General features: G+C 43.8%; 1 protein-coding gene across 1 annotated transcript in view; it reads right to left on the bottom strand.

Annotated features, from left to right (window-relative positions):
- Nucleotides 1-24,922, bottom strand: part of LOC117366428 (coagulation factor IX-like) — a 128,364-nt gene that overhangs the window by 91,975 nt on the left and 11,467 nt on the right. Inside the window, exons 3-5 of the mRNA XM_033957767.1 lie at nt 19,085-19,109; nt 14,060-14,177; nt 3,686-3,816 (exon numbers count right to left, since the gene is read on the bottom strand). Of these exons, the coding sequence (XP_033813658.1) occupies nt 3,686-3,816; nt 14,060-14,177; nt 19,085-19,109 (274 nt within the window). The remainder of the gene's footprint in view (nt 1-3,685; nt 3,817-14,059; nt 14,178-19,084; nt 19,110-24,922) is intronic.

Genomic DNA, 24,922 nt, shown 5'->3' with positions numbered 1-24,922 from the left:
CTTTGGATGATGATGCTTTTTTACTTCCTCTCCTCACCTGATGACCAACAATGCTATTTTCCACCACTTTTTTCTCCTCTCCCCAACCATGCTATTTTCCACCCCTCCATCTCTCCAGATGCTATCTTCCACCTCATTCCCATGAGCGGCATTGCTATCTCTCCCCCTCCTGATGACAAGCACTGTTTTCCCCACTTATGATCATTGCTATCTCTTCCTACCCTCCCTCGATGACTGGCACTCCTATTGTGCCCCCTCCCCTCATTGACCGACACTCCTATCCTCCACTACCCACTCCCCCCCGCCCCAGACAGACATCGCACTTACAGTCCCAATGTTCCGGAAGCCGATACTGACGCTCTGTGTTGGGCTGAAGGGCCTTGAGTGTATGCGTATGCTCCAGGTCTGCTGGCTCCCACCCTCTCTGGGATTCTCGGAGGGAGTCCAGCAAGTCATGAGCATGCGCAGACGCTCAAGGCCCTTCAGTTTGAATCTAAAGTATAAAAAGAAACAATATTCTGTACAATTGCCATTTTATAAATCAAAGTTCTGGAGATCTTCAGCTGGCAGGGCTTTGTTTATAAATGTTTATCAGCACAACTAATATACTACTTTATCCTAAAGCAAAAAAAATAATTTTTTTTTCTACCTTTGATGTCTGGTTTCTCCTTTCCTCATCTTCTCCTCATTCAATTCCATCCATCCACTGTATGCCTTCTCTCTGCCTCTTCCATATGCTCTGTTACTGTGTCTCTCCCTTCCAATTCTCCCTCCACCCCCCACCCCCCCCATTGGTCTGGCACCCATCTTATTCCCTCTGCTCCTCCCATAGTCTGACATCTCTGTCTTCTTCCCTTCCATCTTTTCTTCCCTCTCCCAGGTGGTTTTTAGCATCTCTTTCTGCCCCTCAGATCTGGTATCTGTCTCCCCAATCCAGCATGTGCCATTTTTTTCTTTATCCCCTTCTTCCATCCAGTTCCCTTCAGTGTCTGTTCCTCTCTCTCTTCCCCATTTCCCTTCAGCATCTTCTCCCCACTCTCTCTTCCCCATTTCCCTTCAGCATCTTCTCCCCATTCTCTCTTCCCCATTTCCCTTCAGCGTCTTCTCCCCACTCTCTCTTCCCCATTTCTATCTTCTCCCCATTCTCTCTTCCCCATTCCCCTTCAACGTCTTCTCCCCACTTCCCTTCAACATCTGTTCCTCTCCACCCCCCTCTCTCCACCCCCTTTTCAGCACCTTTACGCGGTTCAGCAGCCCCCTCCCGCTCGCTGCGGTCTGAGCATCTCCTTCCCTTCCCCTTACCTTCGCTGATGATTTTTTATTTTCTCTGAACAAGCAGCAGGAGCCTTGAAGTTGTGTGCGACTGTCGGAAAGTTTTTCTGACACAACTTTCTGTTTCCAGTTGCATCAGAGGAGAACTTTCCGGCAGCTGCATGCAACTTCAAGGCTCTGGATGCTTGTACGGAAAAAATAAAAAAATCACCAGCGAAGGTAAGGGGAAGGGAAGGAGGGAGATGCCCAGACAGTGTTGATCATTAGGAAGGAGGGAGGGAGCTGCTGGACCACGTGGTGTTCCCTCCCTTAACTGCGGAGACAAGGCCATTCACCGCTCCATGGGGTGGTGAATGGCCTTGTCCCTGTACCCACGGCGACCACTTTTTTTCTCCCACCATTTCGGAGGGTTACTCGCGGTTAGCCACGGGTAACAGCCATCGTGTCATTCTCTGTACAGGGCACAACAGAGAAATGAAGCTGCAAAGTGGTGAGCACCTCATAAGAATAGCCTTACTGGGTCAGACCAATGGTCCATCTAGCCCAGTGTTCCATTTTCACAGAAGCCAATCAAAGTCACAAGTACCTGGCATCCATACTAATATAGTCAGATGTTGTAGGATTGATGATATAGGGCAGTGTTCTTCACCCACCGGTGTCGGTCCACAGAAATTTCATACCAGACCACAGGACTGGCACGTGCATCGGACCTGAGATAGTATTCTTCAACTGCCGGTCCGCGGTGCGATCGATGCAGTGTTATGCTCTGGCCATCTCCCTCTTCCTCACTGCCGCAGTGCACAAAGCTGTGGGCAGCGGCTCCTATGCACGTCCTATGCCTGAACCAGAAGCCTTCTCTCTGATGTCAAAACGTCAGAGGGAAGGCTTTCAGATGAGGCACGGGATGCGTGAGGAGCCACTGCCCGCAGCTTTGTGCACTGTGTCAGTGAGGAAGAGGGAGCCGGCACGAAGATAACACCAGGGGCGGCATAAAACTGCCAAGTGGGAGCAGGCCCGAAGGTAAGGCAGAGCATGGAGGGAGGGAGACAACAAAAGTAGGGGGGAATGATTTTATTTTTTAATTTAGTGATTGAATTGTGTCAATTTTGAGAATTTACATCTGCTGTCTGTATTTTGCACTGTTCAGGAAGAAATGCATTTGTTTCTTTTTCTCTGGGGTTGTACTACATTCAGAGTCTTTCATCTTAGGGTTTGTTTGTATATTAGTACTTTTAGGGCTCCTTTCACAAAGGTGCGCTAGCGGTTTTAGCGCATGCTTAGCGTGTGCTAAAATGCCATACGCGTTAGCTGCTACCGCCTCCTTTTAAGCTAATCTTGTGCGTGCGCTAAAAACGCTAGCGCACCTTTGTAAAAGGAGCCCTTAGTTTTTGGTCCCGTATTTGCATAGGGGTTATCTGTGTTCTGGTAGCAATGAATATTGAGAAGCATATAGTGTGCTTTGTATAGTTTAATTTTGTGGTTAACCATTATGTGTTGTTAATAAGATTATATTGTGTGTGTATATATGAAAAATGAATGGAAAAAAATAGTGTTACAGTTAGTAATATTATGGGGGGCAGGGTCTGGGGCAGAGATGGGTAGGGTCTGGCCCATGACTTAGCCCAGCGTTCTTCAACCCAGTGTTATTTCCGCCGGTCCATAGGTGTAAAAAGTTTGGTGAACACTGATATAGAGTACTGTACCCCTCCTGAATAGGAATGACACACTTAGGAGCAAATCTGTGATTCCTCCTGGAATCAGACGGGGGATGATGATGATGCAATGATTGTATTAAGCAGGATATAAGGGTATGACATTTGGGAGATCATTTTATTTTCATATTAATTTACAAAAATTAATGGGACTGGGTAATGGGAAGAGCACAGCTGTAGGTTTGCCTTTGGTATCATTTACCATTGGGCAGGCCCTGATGGGTAGAGTTGTAAGATATAGGAAACGTCTCAGGTAGTTGTGAACTGAACTCTAATGGAAGCCTATCTCAGTTGAGCAGTGAGTCCAAGGAAGCAAGAAAAAACTTGTTTGACCCAGCTCTCTTCGAAAAAGGAACTGTAGCAATTATTAGGAGTCTAGAGAAAATCAACACTTCTCCCAAGGGCTATGTGGACTCTTCTTCCTGACCTGCTACAGTCCTAGTGCAAAAAAGTGTGAAACTGGGATGGTTTTACACTCAAGAGACAAATATGCATAGAAGTGATGTCTGCAGATAGAAAATTGTATTTCAGTTTGAAAATAAATAATATGAACTTATCAAACATTGCACCCCAAAATACTATTGCATCATAATGAATTCATGCTTTGATTTAATGCATTGAGCTATGCAGTTAAACAAGAGGAACCTTTAAATCAATATCAGCAAATTTCTCCTAAAATGAGAGACTAGGCTGCAAGGTACCTGACTCCAAGCAACTCTTTCCATCATCCTGTAGCTCATAGCCATCTGCGCAGGAGCATATCACTGGCTGAGAGAGTGTTGTGTCCTGGCAGTACTGTGAGCACCCACCATTCTTGTACCAGCATTCAAACCTCTCTGCAGGCAAAGAAAGACATATAGGTTCCTGTAAAAAAAAAAAAAATGCTTCTCCAGGGTAATCATTCAGCCTTAGTTAAAATGAAAACACCGGGTGACCTATTTTCTATCTGCAAAGATTTTGACTAGGAAATATTTTAAAGAGGCTTTCGGTTTACCCAATTCTGAAAATGTAATGCCTTTGTATTGCCCTATAGTGCGGCTGCACCTCGAATACTGTGTGCAATTCTGGTTGCTGCATCTCAAGATAGATATAGTGGAATGAGAAAAGGTACAGAGAAGGGCAACAAATAATAAAAGGGATGGGATGACTTCCCTATGAGGAAAGGCTAAAGCGGCTAGGGCTCTTTAGCCTGGAGAGGAGACAGCTCAGGGGAGATATGATAGAGATCCTTAAAATACTGAGTGGAGTGGAATGGGTACTGTAGATGTGAATCACTTGCTTACTCTTTCCAAAAATACTAGTACTGGGGGGCATGCTATGAAGCTAATAAGTAGTAGATTAAAACAAACCTGAGAAAATATTTCTTCACACTGTGTGTAATTAAACTCTGGCATTCATTGTCAGAGAATGTGGTGAAAATAGGTAGCTTAGCTTTTTATAAAAGGCTTTTTATAATTTCCTAAAAGAGAAGTCCATAAGCCATTATTTAAGATGGATTTAGGAAATTCACTGTGTAGTCCTAGGATAAGCAGCAAAGAAAGATGTTTTACTGTTTGGGATCTTGCCAGGTACTTGTGATCTGGGATGGCCACTGTTGAAAACATGATACTGGGCTTGATGGACCTGCAGTCTGTCTCAGTATGGCAGCTCTTATGGTTTTTAAGATATTACTTTGGTGAAATATAATTATATATCTAAGAAATTGTTTTTAGCTTGAGATCAGCAGGATGAATTATTATCGTAATTGAAAAGGTCCTTCAGGTTGTGTTAATTTAACAGCCTTCCTGGAGGACTCAGCTGATACCAGCTTAACTAGATCTATTCTACTGGTCTCCTTTCTTAACGAAGTGGGCAAATCAGTGATATTGAGATCGTATTTCAAGATGAAATCTGTAGTCTTCTGTGGTGAGATGATTCAAATCTACCCAGACATCTCACGTGCTACCCAGCTACAAAGAACAGCTTGCCTGGTCTTAAAAAACCAGTTGATAGCTAAAAGTGCTACTTGTTTAGGATAAGCACCCCATCTTATAAGGGGGCAGCGGTGACAAAATGGCCGAGGCTGTTGCCCATGGAGGGAAGGGAAAGGGGGGGGGGGAACAGGGGGCAGAGAATAGACAGGGTCAGAGGGCCAATTAGGGACAGGCATGTAGGCATGAGGGGGCGGGGCGAGTGAGGGTGAGGCGATCCGAACTGAGGCGGAAGTCTCAGTCCGACCTTTGCCATGGGAGCATCATGGCGTTTCCACCCACGACCTGGTTGCCCGGCTTCCCATGGGCTTACCTGATGTGTGGTTAGTTGTGCGGCGGATGGTTCTGCCACCGTAGGAGAGATGAGTGGGGAAGGAGAGGGAGGCCGATGGGGCACCGGAGAATTGGGTGGGTTTTTCAGACCGCTGTGCTCTACAGGGGAACAGGAGCATTCCAGCGCTTCCCTGCCAGCCGACGTTAGGCATGGGGGTTAGTGCCGAGCCGCTGCAGCCGCCAGAGGAACACGGGGCAGTCCAGAGTGGGCAGCAGGGAAGTTGTTCTCCAGCGGTCATGTTGCTGCCTGGTCGCTCTGCCTGCTCATGTGCTGGGCGCTTGCCTGGATGAGCTATGCTGCCCATCAGCGTAGGGGCAGGGCAGCAGAGCTGAAAGCAGCGCGAGTAGTCCACGGTTCGTGGAGGCATGGTGTTCTTGTCACTCCCTCCTGGCGAGCTCCGGCTTGTGTGGCGGGGCGGCTCCTTCAAAGACCGGTGAGGTGGGCAGAGGCCTGCGTTATGTGCGCCAAAGGAGCAGGGGTGTGCTGGCGGCTGGGTCTGAGATGCAGGTCTCGGGTCCAGAGAAGGCATGGAAGAAGGCATTTCCGTTGCGAGGACAGTCTCGTTGTGGGTCGCTGTAATTTGGGTGAGCGCCTGTGCACTATCATCTTGAGCCAAAGGGACAGAGCAGCAGCTGCAGTTTGGAGGCCATTTTGGTCCTCCACATGCCGGACAGTGGTAGCAGGGAAAAGGTGTGGCTGCCTGATCCCTTTCTGTGCTTCACGGTGCGGTGTTTATGTGGGCGGGGCTGTGCATGGATCCGGCTGGGGTGCCGAATACTGCTGTAGGGGCTGTTTCCATTCTCCCCATGAATAATACAGCTGGGGGAGGCGCTGAGGTGAGTGGCGGTCAACTGGAAGCTAAATGTTTTTGCCTGGTTATTCGAACAGTTATCACAGCTTCAAAGTGTGGCAGCACAGCTAATTTGGGAGCATATAAAATTTTTAGGGTAATCTGGTGATGAATTTATTCTACCTCCCTGTTGAAACATGGTGTTACTTTAAAATCTGTACTTTTGTACTCAAAGTCAAGCCACAAGATATTTTATTGTGTGAGTCTGTGTGAGGGATGGGCGCGTGCTCCGCTAGTTAACAGTGGCAAGTGAGGGGGGGAAGCTAACTGGGGTCCTTGTTTCGCCTGGCCCAGTCTCAGCCTCGTGTTCCCCCTCATTTAGGAACAGGATATGCTGCTGGTGGTAAATGTGATGGGTTGTAATATTTTGCTCAAGTTCCCGGGGCCAGGTACCACAGGTAGGCCGCAGGGTGTTGCAGTGTGGGTAGGCTGCTGCTGGGCTCGCAACTACACAGTGCGCCGGGAACCTGACCTTTGCCTTCACATGGTCCGGGAGTTTTGGGGCCAGCTGGATTCCACACGTGGCTGGGCAGTATTAATCTGTGTTGTGTTTAGTTAATTTGATTACCTCTTCCAATTCAGATTCTAGTAAGCCATAGTAGTAGGCTATTCAACCGCCAGCATTTTAAATACAGGGAAGTTTGTCTTTCAACCTCGGCGCTCACGTGGGGGGCTAGTGTTAGTTAGGGCATTGGTCTTTGATCAGAGGGCTGCCGCGTGAGCAGCCTGCTGGGCATGATAGACCACTGGTCTGACCCGGCAGCTGCAATTCTTATGTTCTTGTCCTGAAGTGGAAGCAACAATTATTCAAAGTACAAATTCATTATGAGGTACTTGAAGCCAGGAAGGCAAAAAGGGGGGGGGGGAGACAACTCGGTGCTGACATGTGGTGGTGCTTCCTGCCCAACCATAAGATCGCAGGTCACCCTCTTCATCTAGTCCCTTTAATCTTTCCAAACATGATGTCCTTCCCCAGATCTTTCTCTTAGCTTCAGCAATTGAGCTTCGATGTCCTTCCCCAGATCTTTCTCTTAGCTTCAGCAATTGGGCTTTGAGTGACGTAGCCGGTTTGCTCTCATTAAGACAGTTGTAGCTTCATCATTTGGGCTTCGAGTGACATAGCCGGTTTGCTCTCATTAAGACAGTTGTAGCTTTGTCAATTGGGCTTCGAGTGATGTAGCCAGTTTGTCCAGGGCACGCCTAAATCCTTCTCCAGCACCAAAACTCAACTAAGTCAATCTTCTTTATGTCCTGTTTTATAGCGTCCACCTTTTCGCTTCTGTATCTGACAACTGCGTCATGGCAGCAAGCCCAAATGTTAACCAAGCCAGGTATGCTCATTAAAAAATTAGGCAAATATGCTTTGTCACAGTCTTTCTCCCTCTTCTTTCATATATTTTACAGTGTGGTGGGCCCCTCAGGCTGAACCTATGCTATCATTTGTTCCTCAATTGTGCACTATCATCAGACCTTCTTGTCTTCAGGCTCAGTAGATTAAAGGCATCATCAGAGAGGCGGTAAAATGCAACATAGCCATCAGGTTTTATAGGTTTCCCCGGTGGGATGCGCCCTTGTATGCAGATATGTTAGCGAGTTTCTCCACATCTCTTGTCTATAGGTACTTTAGCCAATACAGCATTGCAAATGCCCACCTGGCCAAGGTTGGCGCTCGGCAGGGGTGCCAAGCGAGGAAGAGCATGCATGGAGCGCGGCTGCGCAACATATCCTTCACCAGCAACATGGGACAGTCATGGCCTCACTATTGGGGCTTGGTGACTTGGCTGGTATGGTCCTTTATGGTCCTTGCATGGTCCATTGCTCACACACACACAACACTGCAGCGTAGGTGAGTCGACTATATTTAGTACATTAGTGTTGTAAACGAATCAATGTGTGCATGCACCAACACCATTTCTTCTCCAGGAACATGCCGGAAGACATAGAAAAGTGATTAAGGAAGTTAAACAAATCTGTCCAATGGGTTTTCAGTGATTTTCTGTGAGTGGGATGGAAAATGGTGAAGGAGTAAGTCACTTACAGTATTGTGGTCTGATTTCAGGGCAAAACTCAGTTGTATGGCTGTGTTTTAGATTGTTCTTAACCTTTTGGGAGTTTTTGGTAGGATCCTAAGTAGATGACGTGGCAGCAGTAGTCCAGCAAGTTTTGGATTAGTGACGGTACTAATAGGAAATGATGCGAAGTCGAGGTATGGTAGTTTCCACAGTAGGTAGAAGCAATTTACTAGGGTGTCAGCAACTGCCAGTTGCTGATCTCAGGTCTCTCCTAGGATTTTTATGGTAGGGTGAATTGGAAAGTTTCTCCCTAGAAAGCGGATTGATGGTTCTTTGTATCTGTTAGTTGAGGTGGCCATAAATAATTTTAGTTTCAGGATTTAGTTTTAGTTTGAAGTCTTGTCCATTGTTGTGTCTGCTTTCTGTCAGCATGTATATGTATGTTTGGCGATTTAATTCCTGGCCTTGTGTAGACATGTAGAGGGTGAACAGGGTAGGTGATAGTGGAGAATCCAGACTTGTTCACCTGCTGGACAGTAAGTAGTATGTTGTGGTATACTAGGTCGAATTGGAGGCCTAGTACCTGAATCCCAACACTGAGCACATGAGTGAGGTAGTCCTCAAGTGAGGCTGTTTCAGTGCGGTAGTTGGATTAGGGTTCATCTCTCTAGCAGCCTACTGCAACTCCATAAATGAATTTCCATGTGATTCTATTTGGACAATATCTGTTAGATATCGTTCTGCGCATTGCTGAACTGAACACCCAGTTCACCCCTGACAAAGGGATGGAATGTTAGAGGTAGCTGGATTAGAACGGCAGGATGGCATTAGGTTATTCTTGCGGCAAAGGTTCCGCTGGTCGAGGTGCAGCATGGGCAACTGGGTGCTTTACAACCTCCCTGAGGTCTTCGCCATACTCCTCGGTGGCACTCTGTAGTGACACTGGGATGTTAAGCACAGGTATTTACTTGGAGGTTCTGATTCGCTCTTGCTGGATGGCACTGTTGCACACTGTATTCTGGGATGGTAGCACACGTCATATTCTCCCAAAAGTTTTTGCTTCTCAAAGTCTTCTTTCTCCATGAATCCTTATTGAGTCCATTGAGGATGAATGTTCTTTGGCTATCAGGTAATTTCTTTGGGCTATTTAGATGGGCGTGAGATGGGCAGCGGTGCTATACTATTGATTACCTTCCTCTTTCCAGGAGGTAACTTGATTTTCCGGGATCGAGTTCATTGTATTGCACTAGGACCATTTTCTCCGGTTTGCCAGTTGCCGGGGACATCAATACAGACTTGGTGGCATTGGCCTGGCATGAGGGCTATACTTATTGATTCCCTTCAAGATAACTTGATGTTCATCGTCTTAAACTGGGACAATTTTCTTCGTCTTGCCAGTTCTTCGGTTTGCCAGTTGCTGGGGACATCAATACTGTCTTGGTGGCGGTTGCCTGGCATGGGTGCTATACTTGTTGCTCTTTCCTGAAGACAACAGAACTAGGACCATCGCTGAGGACATCAATCCAATCAGTCTCGGTGGCAGCAACAGGGCCACTATAGCATAATTCACCTAATTCCTTCAGTTCTCCAATTCTTACCAGATACAATGTGATATACAGCGTACAATGTGATATACTGCGCGGTGTGGACGGTTGCCTGGAAGGCGCCTCCTAGGAGACCTTGACCAGGTAGGGGAGCATCTTAAAGGGTAGGGGTAGAGGTGCCTGGGGAAATCATATGGGGGTGGTGGATATGGCGTGGTAAAGATGTTGGTGTGGACATACGATCATATGGGGTGGTGATATGGGCGTGGTAAAGTTGTTGGTGTGGATATAGCAATGGGAGTGGTGGATATGGCATGGTAAAGATGCTGGTGTGGATATACGATCATATGGGGAGGTTATATTGTTGGTGTGGATATAGCAAGGGGCCACAGCCCAGTGGGGAACCCGAGATAAGCGAGGTTTCGCTATCTCGGGTTGTGGCGGGAAAAATCATAGTGGGGTCATAGGCACATCATACTCATAAGAAAGAATACTACGTTACATTTGCTGATAGCAAAAGAAGTGGCAACATATAGCCTTGCAGAAGCAAGTGAGGTAAGCACTCAGAGGCTTGTCTCTCTGCATGGACGGCGGGGAGGCCGTGTGGCATGACTTCAACAACCAACAGGTGAATGGCCCCTTCCTTGAATGGGAGGGGGAGAAGGTGGGGCAGCTTGAACGGCTTTCCCATGAGAACAACGGCAACCCACAATATACGGATGAGTTGATGGTTATGACTTGATGGTTATAAGAACTGAGATGCAACAAATATGATGTGCTATGAATGATATATAAACTGTTCATGGTGAATGAATATGATGATATACATTGGTTTCTAAAATTGTCAGGGTTAATGTCTTGGTATGTTGGTATTTGCTGTTTGTAGATGTTTGTATTAGGGCATTTACGGCTGCGTCCATTAATAAAATTCACATTTGTCGAATGCAGCGAGTTTATGTAGTTCTTGCAGGGTATTGAGAGTTGGATGGGGGGGGGGGCAACAAGTGCCGAGTGCTGATTTTGTTCTTTGCTTTCCCTGTAAGTGCTTGGTCACATTACAGAGAGAACAATATACTGTATATATTTTGAGTCTTTGCAACTGGATAAATTTTTACAGGAGCATGATACGTGAAATACAGCAGTAAAACATCTTTAGGTAAGAAGTCATTTAATTGGTTAAAGCCCAAGGTATATCATGATTTGAGTAATTTTACTTTTTTTTTCCACTTTGATTATTTTTGGAATTAGGAATATTATTTCTTTAGAGTCCTTCCTCTCCGTTGATGTGGACTAAAATTGGTACCTTTGTTTTCTTTCTAGTTTGTTGTATCGAGTGTGATGATATATACTTCTGTATTTTTCTTTTACTGATTATGGGAAATGTAAATGTCAAAAAAAGTAATTTGAAAAAGTGAAACGATTGGGAGCAGCACAGGGCTATCACAGTCAGAGAGAAGGGCTTGTATCTAAAGGTAAGAGACAAAGAATAGAGCCCCCAGGAGTGGTGCAGAGCCAGATAGAGTAAATTGTATAAAAACAACCCCCCTCCCCCCCGGGTTCTATATAGATAGCCCAAAGTTGGGCATGGAGCCCATTTGTGCACGTAAACTAATTAGTCAATTGGCATAATTGGAGTTAATTGGCACTAATTTGGGTTTACATATGCATGCGCCTATATGGTATTCTATAATATGGGTATGGGGTATTCTATAAACTGGGGAATTCTATAAATGGTGCCTATATTAGGTACTCTAATTGCAGATGACTAGTGATGCCTAAGTTCGGGATCTGCATCCAAATTTTATTTAATTGGTTTAATCGGCATGGTAATCGATCATGCCGGTTTCAGCCAATCAACCCCCCCCCCCCACACACACACACACATATTAATAAGAACATAAGAATAGCCTTACTGGGACAGACCAATGGTCCATCAAGACCAGTAACCCGTTCTTATGGTGGCCAATCCAGGTCACTAGTACCTGGCCAAAACCCAAGGTGTAGCAATATTCCATGCTACCGATCCAGGGCAAGCAGTGGCTTCCCCCATGTCTTTCTCAATAACAGACTATGGATTTTTTCTCCAGGAACTTGTCCAAACCTTTCTTAAAACCAGCTACGCTATCCGCTCTTACCATATCATCTGGCAACGCATTCAAGAGCTTAACTATTCTCTGAGTGAAAACATTTTTCCTCCCATTGATTTTAAAAGTATTTCCCTGTAACTTCATCAAGTGTCTCCTAGTCTTTGTAATTTTTGACGGAGTGAAAAATCAATCCACTTGTACCTGTTCTACTCCACTCAGGATTTTGTAGACTTCAATCATATCTCCCCTCAGCCGTCTCTTTTCCAAGCTGAAGAGCCCTAACCGTTTTAGTCTTTCCTCATACGAGAGGAGTTCCAACCCCTTTACCATCTTGGTCGCTCTACTTTGAACTATTTCTAGCGCTACTATATCTTTCTTGAGATAAAGAGACCAAAATTGAACGCAATACTCCAGGTGAGGTTGCACCATGGAGCGATACAGGAGCATTATGACATTCTTAGTCTTGTTAACCATCCCTTTTAAAATAATTCCCAGCATCCTGTTTGCTTTGTTGGCCGCCGCCGCACATTGGGCGGAAGGTTTTATCATATTTTCTACAATGATACCCAGATCCTTTTCTTGGCCACTAACCCCCAAGGTGGACCCTAGCATCTGGTAACTGTGATTCAGTTATTCTTCCCAATGTGCATCACTTTGCATTTGTCCACATTAAATTTCATCTACCATTTAGACACCCAGTTTTCCAATTTCCTAAGGTCCGCCTGCAATTTTCACATTCTGCATGCGGTTCAAAAACTTTGAACAGTTTACTATCTGCAAATTTAATCACCTCACTCGTCGTTCCAATTTTTAGATCATCGGCCTAGCAACGACTATGTAAAAGTGCCTTCCAGCGCCTAAGGATGCCTAACGACACCTAGGTTAAAAAGTAGGTGTGGTTCCGGGCAGAGAATAGGCATGATTGACTTAGGTGTCATTAGTTATCTGACATAGGTGCCACCGAAAAAGGCGAGTAAAAACTGGCCTAATAGAGAGGCACCTATACTAGGATGCCTAGTGATGCCTAAGTACGTTTAGGCACCACTAGGTATGATTCCATAAAAAACACCTTCTTTTGGATTGACAACCATATCGAGCGGCACCATTTATAGAATCTGGCCAAAGTGTCTTGCATGCATCTCAAAAGGAGGTGTCATGGGAGGGACATGAATGGGTCAGGGACATTCCAGATATTTAAGCTCAGTGTTATTAAATACCGGGATTATGCTCCTAATTTGAACACCAGGCGTAAGCCCTCGCACTCAGCCCAGAGCACCTTTTATAAAATAGCATTTAGCACGGATTTTTTTCTGGTGCCTAACTTCTCTCCCCTTATACAGGTACAATAATTTTTATTGTTTTTTAGAACAAAGTACAAACTTGCACACATGTGCTTGGCCCAAGACACAAACAAGGCTCATACAAAACTGGAACAATAATCAAGAGAAAACCAGCATGAACCCCCCCCCCCCCCACCCAGAGCAGAGAGTATCCTTCAGAATGCAGACCAATGAAACAAAGAACAAGATATTGGACCACTTTCCACAGGGTACAGAGCATAAATCCAAACAAATCAAAAGACATAGTGGTTCACTGCACAGTGTAGCGCAGATTTTAGCGCTGGCTGCAGAGGTAAGAGCTCCGATGCTCATAGAATTTACCACTATGGTTTTGTAACATTTATAAAATTTACCCTTATGTGCCAAAACCAACCATTGATATCTGCTCTGTGCATTCAGTATGTGCTTTAGCACCCTCAATACTGAAGAAACTCCTTCCCTATCTTTAGGGAGGGGAAAGTTTTGTTTAATATAGCACCCATCTTGAATATTTATAGCAACTCTTATTAACATGTATAAATATGAGAACATTACACTTCTCCCTCCGTATTCGCGGTTTCAGCATTCGTGATTTCAATTATTCACGGTTTTTAGCTTGCTGGCTCCTCCCCCAAAATTACATCAGCTTGCATAGAGAAATCGCTGATTCCAAGCGTTCACAGAGAAAAATTGCTGATTCCCAGCACTTTGTTCACCGTGTTTTGCCTCTCCTTTAGAAACAGGCCAGGTCTCCCACCATGTTATTTGTGGTTTCACCATATTCAAGATGGTTTTTAATAGAAAACAGCAAATAACATATAAAAAAGTTATTCACGGTTTTTCAGTAGTTGCGATTCTGTTAATCCCCTATCACAGCGAATATGGAGGGAAAAGTGTAGTGTGTAATTCTCTTATGCTAGAAATGCATCTACATGGTAGTGTGTGTGCCATCGTAGTACTCCCCTATTTCGCACAGCTTCCCCGTAAACCTGGGAGGACAGAGGCAGATGTAGAGGTAGTGATACTGCTGGCAGATCCCACTGTTCAAACAAGGATTCTCTTTGCACGGATTAAGATCTGATTGAAAGAGGGATTAAAAGCTCATTGTGAAAAAAAGAGATTAGGAATTCAGAATTATATATTGTACATGTTATAAGATGTAGCAGTTCATACTCTTATTTATAGCAGCAACAAACAATGTCTGTTTTGGAAAATTATTATTTTACAGGAGATAGAACAAATCAAAACTCAAAATACTTTGTAAGTGATTCTGTTTAGCTTCTTCGTTCTGGCCTTGTTCTACCCCTACACCCTGCTTTTGGTAGCAAAGTTCTACTGCTGCTTTGTAATCCCTCCTTGCCCTACACTTCACCACTCTCTGGTCTCCAACCTCTTCTCTCTCTTTTGCTCATCTACGGTTTCGGGACCAAGAAACGGACCCCGTTCGTTTCACTGTCCTCCCTGTTATGTTCTATTCCTGCGCTCTGCAGTGTTCTTTTGTTCTATTCTTCTCTGTCAGGGGAGCTTGTGGTCTTCTAATTTAGATTTTTATGTGCATTCCATGACAGGGGTGAATCATACCATAAATATATTTCCAGTGCAATATGTCAAGGAGAGTTTGTTTCTAGCAAATATATTCTTCTTCTGCTATTTGTAATGCTAGCAATCCTACCCGTAAGTTATTTTCTATAGTTAGGTAGGCCTAAGGTTAATTTGATATCATTTGTGCCAAGTGCTGATATAGTAGAATGCTTTTCTTTAGTTAAAATGAAATCTTCTTTTATAGAGACTAATACCTAGATGCACTAAGAGGATTGGTAATACCGTGTGGGTCTGCACCGATTTAATTTTTTGGCAGATTCAGAAAGAGCTATTGATGCACTAAAAAGTTTTCATGCCTATGATTCATGCGGATGTTTGTCATAATCCCGAACTCTGCCATCCGATGATCACTGTGAGAGCAACTCTCACACATGCACAGAGCCGCAGGGGATGTCCGAACAGCTGGGAGGCAGAGAAAAGTCTTCTGCAACTCAGCCATTCGAGGCAGGAAACCTTTTTTTTCCTCTTTTTTTTATATGCTCCCCCTTCTCCTGCCATTAAAAAAAAAAAGAAAAAAAAACACACCCCTGCCGATGATGTTTCTTCATGATGAACTGGCACTACGAACTGCCCCCACCTGCACCAGCGAAAATGTCAGGAGGAATTGCTAACTTCCTCCTGCCATGCCACCCGTCTCCCCCCCCCCCCCCCGCAAAAGAAAATTGGCAGGAGGGATTGCCCACACCATCTTGCCACCAAAGGCTAACCCCTATGCCAGGCGCCTCTCCTAACATCCCTACCTTCTCTCTTCCCCCTCCCCCCCAAAAAGGCAAGAGGGAAGATCATTCCTTCCTGCCACCAGAGGTCCCCCAAAACCTTGATTGAGCCAATCAGGGCATTAGACTCCTCCCCCTTGTATCCAGGAAGGGAAAGGTTTGCCATTTCGAAGTGGTGGGCCTACAAGTGGGACAGACTGAGCTTCCATCTCACTCCAACTTCTCTAAAAAGATACGAGGATTCGAAGGGTGAGGGTGGGGTATCAGGAGACCTCCAGTGGCAGGAGGGTGTGGGCATCCCTCCTGCCTTTGATTCAGAGGGGGGAATGGGGAGGGTAGGGGATGTTTGGGGGGCATCTGGTGTGTGTGGGGGGGTGCCTTTGGTGGCAGGAGGGATTGGGCATCCCTCCTGCTGTTTTGCTGCCACAGAGTGAGGGTGGTCGACATGTCGAGATAACAGGAGGGAGTGGGCATCCCTCCTACCAATTTTCTTTTGCAGGGCGATGGGTTCGGCATGGCAGGAGGAAGTAGGCATTCCTCCTGCCAATTTTCTTTGAGGGGGGGGGTGTCGGCATGGAAGGAGGAAGTAGGAATTCCTCTTGCCATTTTTGCTGGCATGGTAGGGTGGGAGGACAGTTCGTGGGAAGAGCCGTCATCAGCGGGTGGGGGTAGGTGGGTGGGTGTGCTTTTTTTCCCCTAGTGGAGCAGATTTGGATCACATTTTTTTAGTGCATGGGGAAGACATGTTAGAGCATCAATTACATGGCATTTTAATATTAATCAGTTCATTTGCATGGTCGAATTGGGGAATGAATGATTGTGCAGAAAACCAGACGGTGAGCCATTTTTTGTATTGGGTTGGCAAATGCGATCATCGCTAAAGCTGTTAAAACAAGTTTAGTGACAATTGCTGGTTTTAGTGTATCTGGACCTAAGCCTGCACATTTAGGGTTGACCTGTGTAGGGATTGATAATCAAAGGGGCTGGAGGGTTAATTGACTGAAATTGAATCAGAATCTGTTGAGATTGTACTTTTACTTGGCAATCATTTAACCCACTCTCTTTGATGGCCCTTTCAAAATTATTGTCATCAGTGAATATGACATATTGCCAGTTGGATCCATTACCTTCCAGCATGGATAAAGCTGCTAATTTATGATATGTTACCTTTAGTATTGTCAATGGTTAATCAAAGTCATATTAATGGGCTTGTATTGTTAAGTTGGAAACATGCAGTCATGTGGCCTATTTAGAAACAGCCAGCATTGGAACATCTGATTTATTCACATTATAGACCATTCTCCATCCTATGTTTTGCCTCTAAAACAGTTCATCCTGCAGTTGTGAGCAGCTCAGATGCCACTTACCGCTGTGGGCTGGATATTTTACAGACAGTAATCATTACGCATTTACATACTGTGCATTTGCATCTTGAATACATATGCAGTTTTGATCACTCATCTAATAAAGGATGTAGCAAAACTTGAAAAGGGCAATAAAAATTATAAAAGGGATAGATCACCTCCCTTAAGAAGACTAAACAGGTTAGAAGAAAAGATAAGGGACGAGATATGATAAACATTTGTATCATCATGAGTGGGATGGAACAGTTAAATAGGGATGGTTGTTTAACCTTTCAAACAACAGCAAAACCGCAAGACACTCCATAGAACTAATACAAATAACAAGCAGACTAAAAACAAAGCATAGAAAGTAATTTTTGTCATGCAGCACATAATTAAGTTGTGGAATCTGTTGCTGGAGTATGAGGGCATATGGTCATTAACATAACGGGATTCAAAAGAGGTTTGGACAAGTTTGTGGAGAAAGCCCATGAAAAAATATTAATCATGTAGATTTGGGAACCACTACTCATCCCTGGAAATGAGCTATGAAAAATAGATATACTCTTGGGGTCTGCTGGGTACTTTTGACTCAAACTGGGCAGTGTCAGAAACAGGATGCTGGGTTTGATGGACCTTGGTCTGACTCAACATGGCATCCAATTTCACCCACCTACTCTAAGCCTTAGTACTTTCTCACATGGATTACTGCAATGTGCTATTCAACGGCCTCACGGTGAAGAATATACAATGTCTTCAGCGTGTACAGAACGTGGCAATCAGACTTTTAGAAAAGCTACATGCCCACAAACCTGTCTCCCAGGCTCTATTGGTATTTCACTGGCTGATCGTAGCCAAATGTTGTGTCTTTAAGGGCCTGATGCTAACGTTCAAATCCTTGCATGACATGGCATCAGGCCCCTGGTCGTGCCCTTCAACTGCAAACCATCAAACAATGTTCCTAGTCCCATTTCATTCCAAGCCACTAGAATCAACTGCTCCTGCAGATCAGATCCCTTTAAGGACTCCTCAACTTTAGGAAAGCAATAAAAACATGCCTCTTCACCTAACTCCCCTGCCCATGACCAAAATAATACAAAGAAATGTACATTGGTACTAGTTCCCTGGTATGTGTCACGTTAAGATAAAAACTAAGACCAATTTAGCCTATAAACTGTATACAGTATTATGTATACTGGTATTGGACACCTAGTATGTGTCAAGTTAGGATAAAAACTTATATTGTAAATTAGTACTGAATCTGTGTTGCATCTTAACCTGTTAACTGTACATTATCTATGTTTGACATGTAAACCATTCTGAGCTCTTTAGGGAAAAACGGGATAGAAAAATAAATAAATAAATCCTTATTCTCTTATGCTCTATCCTTCCACTCAAGGTTCAATAGTCACTTGATACAGTCATGTCTTCTAGCCAATGTCATTCTTTTGTTTTTCTCTTTTTCCATTATATCAGCTTTTCTAGCATCAGGGATTCTGAATTAGAATGGCAATGGACCATTTAATCACTATTTATTCTTTCTCTGAAATTTTATCAGGTTCATGATGCTACATGTTTTCCAGTGGATAAGATGTACTACTTTATTGTGCCTTATGTGTTCAGGTGTTCTGACATGAACACTTCAACATTTTACATGGTGTTGCACTAAAACAGGGGACAGCAACTTGACTCAACAGTTTCAACCCTGAAAAACAGATGGAGTTCCAAAAACGTACGGGAAGATTATCACTGTGATGGATTTTGGCTTAGGACAGATTCAAGAAGAGAGCTGGGAGGTGAATGGAAGACATGGCAAGAAGGGAGTTGGTGTTGGGTTGCATTTATTTTAGTTATTTTATGTTCACATCTATCAAGAAGATGAATCTATACTAGGCAGAGTAGATGAGCCACTTTGGTCTTTATCTGCCATTCTTTACTATGGGGTCCTTTTACGAAGGCGCCTTAATGCACAGAATAGTGCGCACTAAAATGCTGCGCGCTAGCCGCTATCGCCTCCTCTTAAGCAAGTGGTAGTTTTCCGTGTAGCGCGCATGCTAAAAATGCTAGCGCACCTTTGTAAAAGAAGCTCTATGTTTTCTGTTCCTGCTCTCTTCTCTTGCGTTGTATATCTGCTCTGCTCTCTGCTGTGTTCTGTAGTTCTCTTTTCACACTTCCTTGCTGTGCTCTGTTTCTGATCTCTACCACATTCTGACTCAGCTTGCACATTTGTGCTACCATAACACAGTCAACATTATCAACAGATGTATTTGTCCTCACTTTTTCTGTATTTTCATATAATAGAATCCGGTCTCAAAAATCTCACCTTTGTAATGGAACCAGAATTCCATCTGCAAAACATCGGAAGGAAAAATTGTTATTCAAGTCAAAGTCATGAAAAGAACAATTCCTGCAGAAAGTCTCTCGAGTTACTGTACATCAAAGATCCTGCCCTAAGCTGCTGATGATTCATTCACAGCACAATCCCATCCTAACACACAGAGAGGAGCAAAATAAAATATCTAGGCAGATATCTGAAAATTGAAGGACTCATCTACCCTGTTACCAACAAAAGAAGTCTACTTATTCAATCAACCAGTACCAATAAGAAAACAAAAACCTTTGAGTTAGTAACCAATCTAAAATATCTGTTCCAGGGGTCCTAATACTAAGAAACTTTCCATATGAGCTAAATCAAGTTTCAAGTTTTATTAAAATTTGATATAATCCCCTATTCAAGAATTCTAGGTGAAATGCAAAAATAAAATTATACAGGGATAAAAATTTATAAATCTAACATCAGGCTTACCAGACATACCGAAACATGAGGGTAGATGGAAAGGAACTACAATCATTGAGAAAAGGAAAACATTCAAGGATAGAACAGTTAGGGGGGAGATTAGCTAAGAGAGACTAGGTTCTTTCTTTAAGAATAGTGACATTAAGGGTTCCTTTTACAAAGGCGCGCTTAGCACACGCTATAATATCGCACGCGCTAAACGCTAACGCCTCCATAGAGCTTGCGTTAGTATTTTTCATTTAGCACGTGGCTAGTGCACGCTAATCTTTAGTGCACGCTAAAAATGCTAGCACACCTTAGTAAAAGGAGCTGTAAGTAGCTCCAAGGCTATGTCAAAAATGCATCTTTAAATAGATGACCTTTCAGTTTCCCTTTAAAATGGTCTAATAGAGGGAGAGGAGCAGGGGATGTTCGAATATTTTTTTTAATGTTATTACTTGCACCATCCTCTAGTTCTGTGCAAGTTACAGATTAACATTCATAGTTAAAATGCAAACAAAATATCACACATATAAAATAACACTATAACAGCACTATAAAATAACTGCTTGCTAAACAACCTTCTTACTATCCAAAAAATCAGGAAGAAAAGCTGTGTCTTAATAACTGTCTTCAGTAAGTTCCTAAAGTTCAGCAAAGTTGATGCTTTCTTTACTTCAAGAGGTAGATTGTTCCATAATACTGCACCCTGGGCTGCTAACAATGTTCCCTAGTCCTCTCCTTAGGAAATCTCAGCCATAGGAGCCAACTTTTCAAAATTATTAGGGTTGCTAATCTCAATGGAAATGACTTCTCCCCGGACAAAGCCAAGGAGTTTATTTAGTTCCGGGGTGTTCAAGCGCATAAAGCACCCACAAAGTTGGGTTTTCAGGATATTCACCATGAATACGCATAAGAGAAATTTGAATGCAATAAAGCAGTACATGTCAAACCTATCTCATGAATAATTATTGCAGATAACCTAAAGATCAGACTAGCATGGGAACCGCCGCACTTGAAGTTTGTAGTTTTGAATTTTGACAAATTAAACAAAATATTTAGGTGTGCGTTTCAAATTGGCTTTCTTCTGCTGCACATTCTATGGATAGTAGGGGCCTGTTCCTCACTGATTATTGACAGCGCTTCACCTTCAAGACATGACACAGAATATTTTACTGCCAAAGACTGGTGACAGTTAATGTCAATCATATCCGTCAAGCAGCCATCATGTTTCTGTTAATTACTATATATGCTAGAACCACTATGAAAGCTTGATATGTACATATACTTTTATCCGAAGTATAACAGGAAGAGAAATCAACTAGGCACTGTACTTACATACATTATACTTCAGTATTATCACTTTTCAGGTACTCTGCATCAATAAAAATTTTCCTCATCTCTCCCTCTTGATTTCCTTAAGGATTGCAGTATTGCAGTCTAAAAAACTGTTTGGGAGAGTGCTACTCCCTTAACATCTGAGCTCATGCAAAGAACTGAGCAGAGCTGCTGGAGGATGATACTTGTCCTGCTGTTCACTTGGGGCTCCTTTTACTAAGGTGCGCTGGCAGTTTTAGCACGCGCTACTGATCGAGACTTTCAAAATACTGAAAGTATTCGACAAAATGGAGCAGGGAAAGCAGTTATTTACTATGTCCAATGTGACACGGACAAGAGAACATAGACTGAAGCTGAGGGGGGACAGGTCCAGGACGAATATCAGGAAGTTCCGTTTCACGCAGCGAGTGGTAGACACCTGGAATGCTCTTCCAGAGGAAGTAATTGCAGAATCCACCGTTCTAGGATTTAAGGGTAAACTAGATGCACATCTCCTTAAGAGTGGCATAGAGTAATAAGGGTAAGGGTAAATTAGATGCACATCTCCCTTGAGAAACATACAGTGATATGGGGACTAAAACTATGCCAGGGTATACCTGGCGGGGCCTCCGCGTGTGCGGATCACTGGACTTGATGGACCCAGGGTCTGATCCGGAGAGGGCCATTCTTATGTTCTTATGTTACAATGCCACATGCGCTAGACCCTAACGCCTCCATAGAGCTTGCTTTAGTATTTTCATCTATCGTGCTTTTTTGCGCATGCTAAAAATGCTAGCACTCCTTAGTAAAAGGAGCCCTTGATAGCAAAGACAGTATTAAAGGGGGGGGGGTCTGGAAATTGCCCTGAGCTCCCATACTATTGCTGATACGTTGAAACCCTCTGCTTGGTATAAAGTGGCAACTAAGGAAGCAAATAGAATATTAGGAATTATCAGGAAAGGAATGGAAAAAAGTGAGAATGTTATAATGTTCTTGTATTGCTCCATGGTGTGTGATCACATCTCGAATACTGGGTGCAATTCTGGTCACCATATCTCAAAAAAGATATAGCAGAATTCAACAAGGTAAAGAAGAACAACAAAAATGATAAAGAGGATGGGACAACTTTAATGACAAAGCTTTTTCAAGTTTAAACATTTTATTTAACCAAGGCAATATCATGTCAAAGATAGGAACATCCAATTTATAACATAGTCTATGCAGCTTACATATTGGCCTGACCCAGTATGGCTGTTCTTATCTTTCTCTTAAGGTGCTCTCTTCCATCTTTCTCTTTTCTGCCTCTATCCCTATTTAACTGTTCCATCCCACTCATGATGTTAAAGATGTCTATCATATCCTGTCCCTTATCTTTTCTCCTAACCTGTTTAGTCTTCTTAAGGGAGGTGATAAACACCCCCTAGAATCATGTCACTAGAGCAGGGGAGTGGCGGTGATGCTAGTAAAAGGGGACATTTACCTTAAAACAACAAACGCAAAACATGAGCCATGTCGATGAAGTGAACCCCCTTGCCGACTGAATCTTAAAGCTAAGTTATGTGCTTTAAATTAATATTAATTATTGATTGAAAACTATTTAAATGAAATAAGTTAAACAAAGTTTAAAAAATAAGTAGTAAATTAAAATTGAAGGTTGGATACATTTATTGAATTCGTGAAGATTTAATGTACTCCTCTCTTAGCGGCATTGAAATTTGGATTGCAGTGGAGGCACAACACTGAGATCCAAAGTTTATAAGTGAAGTATATAAAGAGTATATATTTCTCCCTCCCAATTCGCGGGTTTAGGACTCACGACTTTGGTTATTTGCATTTTTTTCCTTGCTGGCTCCTCCTACAAATGACATCATCCAGGAGTGCAGAAAAAAAAGGTTGTCCTTTTATTCCCAGTAATTGCTTCGGCGTGCAGAGAAATTTGGTACACCGTACACCATCGAAAGCACATAAGGAAAGGCCTGAAAGCGGTGGAAGCAGCGACGCGCATTTATTCGTGATTTTAACATATTCGCAAAGGATTTAACAAAAACCCATGAATAATAAAGAGAAAATTATTCGTGGTTTTTTTATATCCATGGCCTAGTTTTGCCATCATGAATTAGGAGGGAGATGTGTAGTATTTGATTGACTATTTTGAATATTTTTTAATGGCCATGCATTAATGGTGACATTAGAAATCTCATATGAAATTTCTGTGAGACAATGAAATGATATTGAGAATAATAAATGAATGATAAGAGTGTGGCATTGAAGCCTAAATTATTAAATTGAAGTCTAAATGTATTTAATAATTGAAGTCTAAATTATTAAATTTGTCCTCACTCATAAACAATACTATTCAAGCCATTTTAGTCAGTGACATTAGAAAATGGCCATTAATACAAAAAATGGAAAATTGGCCATTTTATTGCTGTGCTAAAATTAGCCTTAACACACAGGAAAGACCCATGTAAGGGTATGGTTGGCCACTTTATAGCCCCGTTTTGTGAAAGGACCCCCATGTGTCTCTCATCATATTATTTATCTATTTATTTAAAATACTTGTAATCCTATATAATAAAAGGCTAACTCGCGCATGCGCACTCCTATTTGCGTGTTCCGTGCGCTGTAGGTCTGTGGTCGCAGGAGTGCACATGCGCGAGTCCCCAGCCTTCTTCCCAGAACCTACCTTGGTCGCCAGCAGCGGCGGCTCCTCTCACAAGCCCCCAGCACTGCTTTCAGCTCCTGCTGCATAGGGACCACACCGAGCCATCCGACAATTACCATAAAATCTTCAGGCGCGAGCGGCGGCTTGCCGCACATGCCCCAACGCCAAGCGCTCTTTTAAAATCTTCAGGCGCGAGCGGCGGCTTTCCGCACACGCCCCAACGCCAAGCGCTCTTTTAAAATCTTCAGGCGCGAGCGGTGGCTTGCCGCACGCGCCCTGACCTCCAAACCCCCCTGCCGGCATCTATTTTTCCTCCTACTCCTTCTCGCCTGCTCACAGCTTTTAACTGAAAAGCGCTGCTGCTGTGCTGCCACTGGCCTCACAATCTTCTCTCCACTGCGGCCCGTCCTCTCACAACTTCCTGTTTCCGCTAGGGTTGGCCGCAGTGTAGAGAAGACACCGAGGCCAGCAACAGCGCGGTGCAGCGCTTTTCTGTGAGGCAAGTAGATTTCTGTGGGTCATATGCACAGGGGGAGCAGGAAAGGAATGCTGCTGGACGGGGGGAGGGAAAAGGAAGGGAACAGGGGGAGCAGGCAAGGGGTGGGTGCACAGGGAAGGGGGGAATGCTGCTGCTGCACAGGGAAGTGGGTGGGAATGCTGCTGCTACACAGGGAAAAGGGAAATGCTGCTGCACAGGGAAGGAGGGAATGCTGCTGTTGCTGCACAGGGAAGTGGGGGAGGGGGGAAAGGGGGCCTGGGAGCAATCTTGGTTTGCTTTGGGGGGAGACAAAAGGGGGCCATGGAGAGAGACAGAAAGATAGGCAGGCAGCGCACGAAAATGAAAAACAGACACACAGAAAGACAGCAGGCAGGAAGAGAGACAGAAAGAAAGAAACACAGACAGACAAAGGGGGCCAGGGAGAGAGACAAACAGAAAGAAAGACAGACAGTGGGAGGGAGAGAGACGACGAAAGAGACAGGGGCAGGGAGAGACACAGAAAGAAAGAAAGACAGATAGACATATTCTAGCACCCGTTAATGTAACGGGCTTAATGACTAGTAATATAATAAAGGGGGAAAATATGCAGATAGAGCACATGACTATAATACCAAAACTTCATTCTAATAAAAAATTATGTGGTAACAATAGTTTTTAATAGGTAAGCCGCTGATCCTTAATCATATGAAGGGAAGAGGTAAGCTTTTGATTACATGTATGTCCAACTTTTGTACAAAATTAATCTCGGCGCATCTGGTAAAAGCATTCCCAAGCTTTGGACCAATAACAGCAAACATATAGGCTTGTGTTTCATCAAGTTGTACTCAGTGGAAAGATAATAATAATAATAATAACTTTATTCTTGTATACCGCCATACCCAGGGAGTTCTAGGCGGTTCACAGC

The sequence above is a fragment of the Geotrypetes seraphini genome, chromosome 9, assembly GCF_902459505.1.
Source record: "Geotrypetes seraphini chromosome 9, aGeoSer1.1, whole genome shotgun sequence".
Lineage (NCBI taxonomy): Eukaryota > Metazoa > Chordata > Amphibia > Gymnophiona > Dermophiidae > Geotrypetes > Geotrypetes seraphini.
The sequence above is the reverse complement of the archived record's forward strand: the minus strand, read 5'-3'. Positions and strand labels throughout refer to the sequence as shown.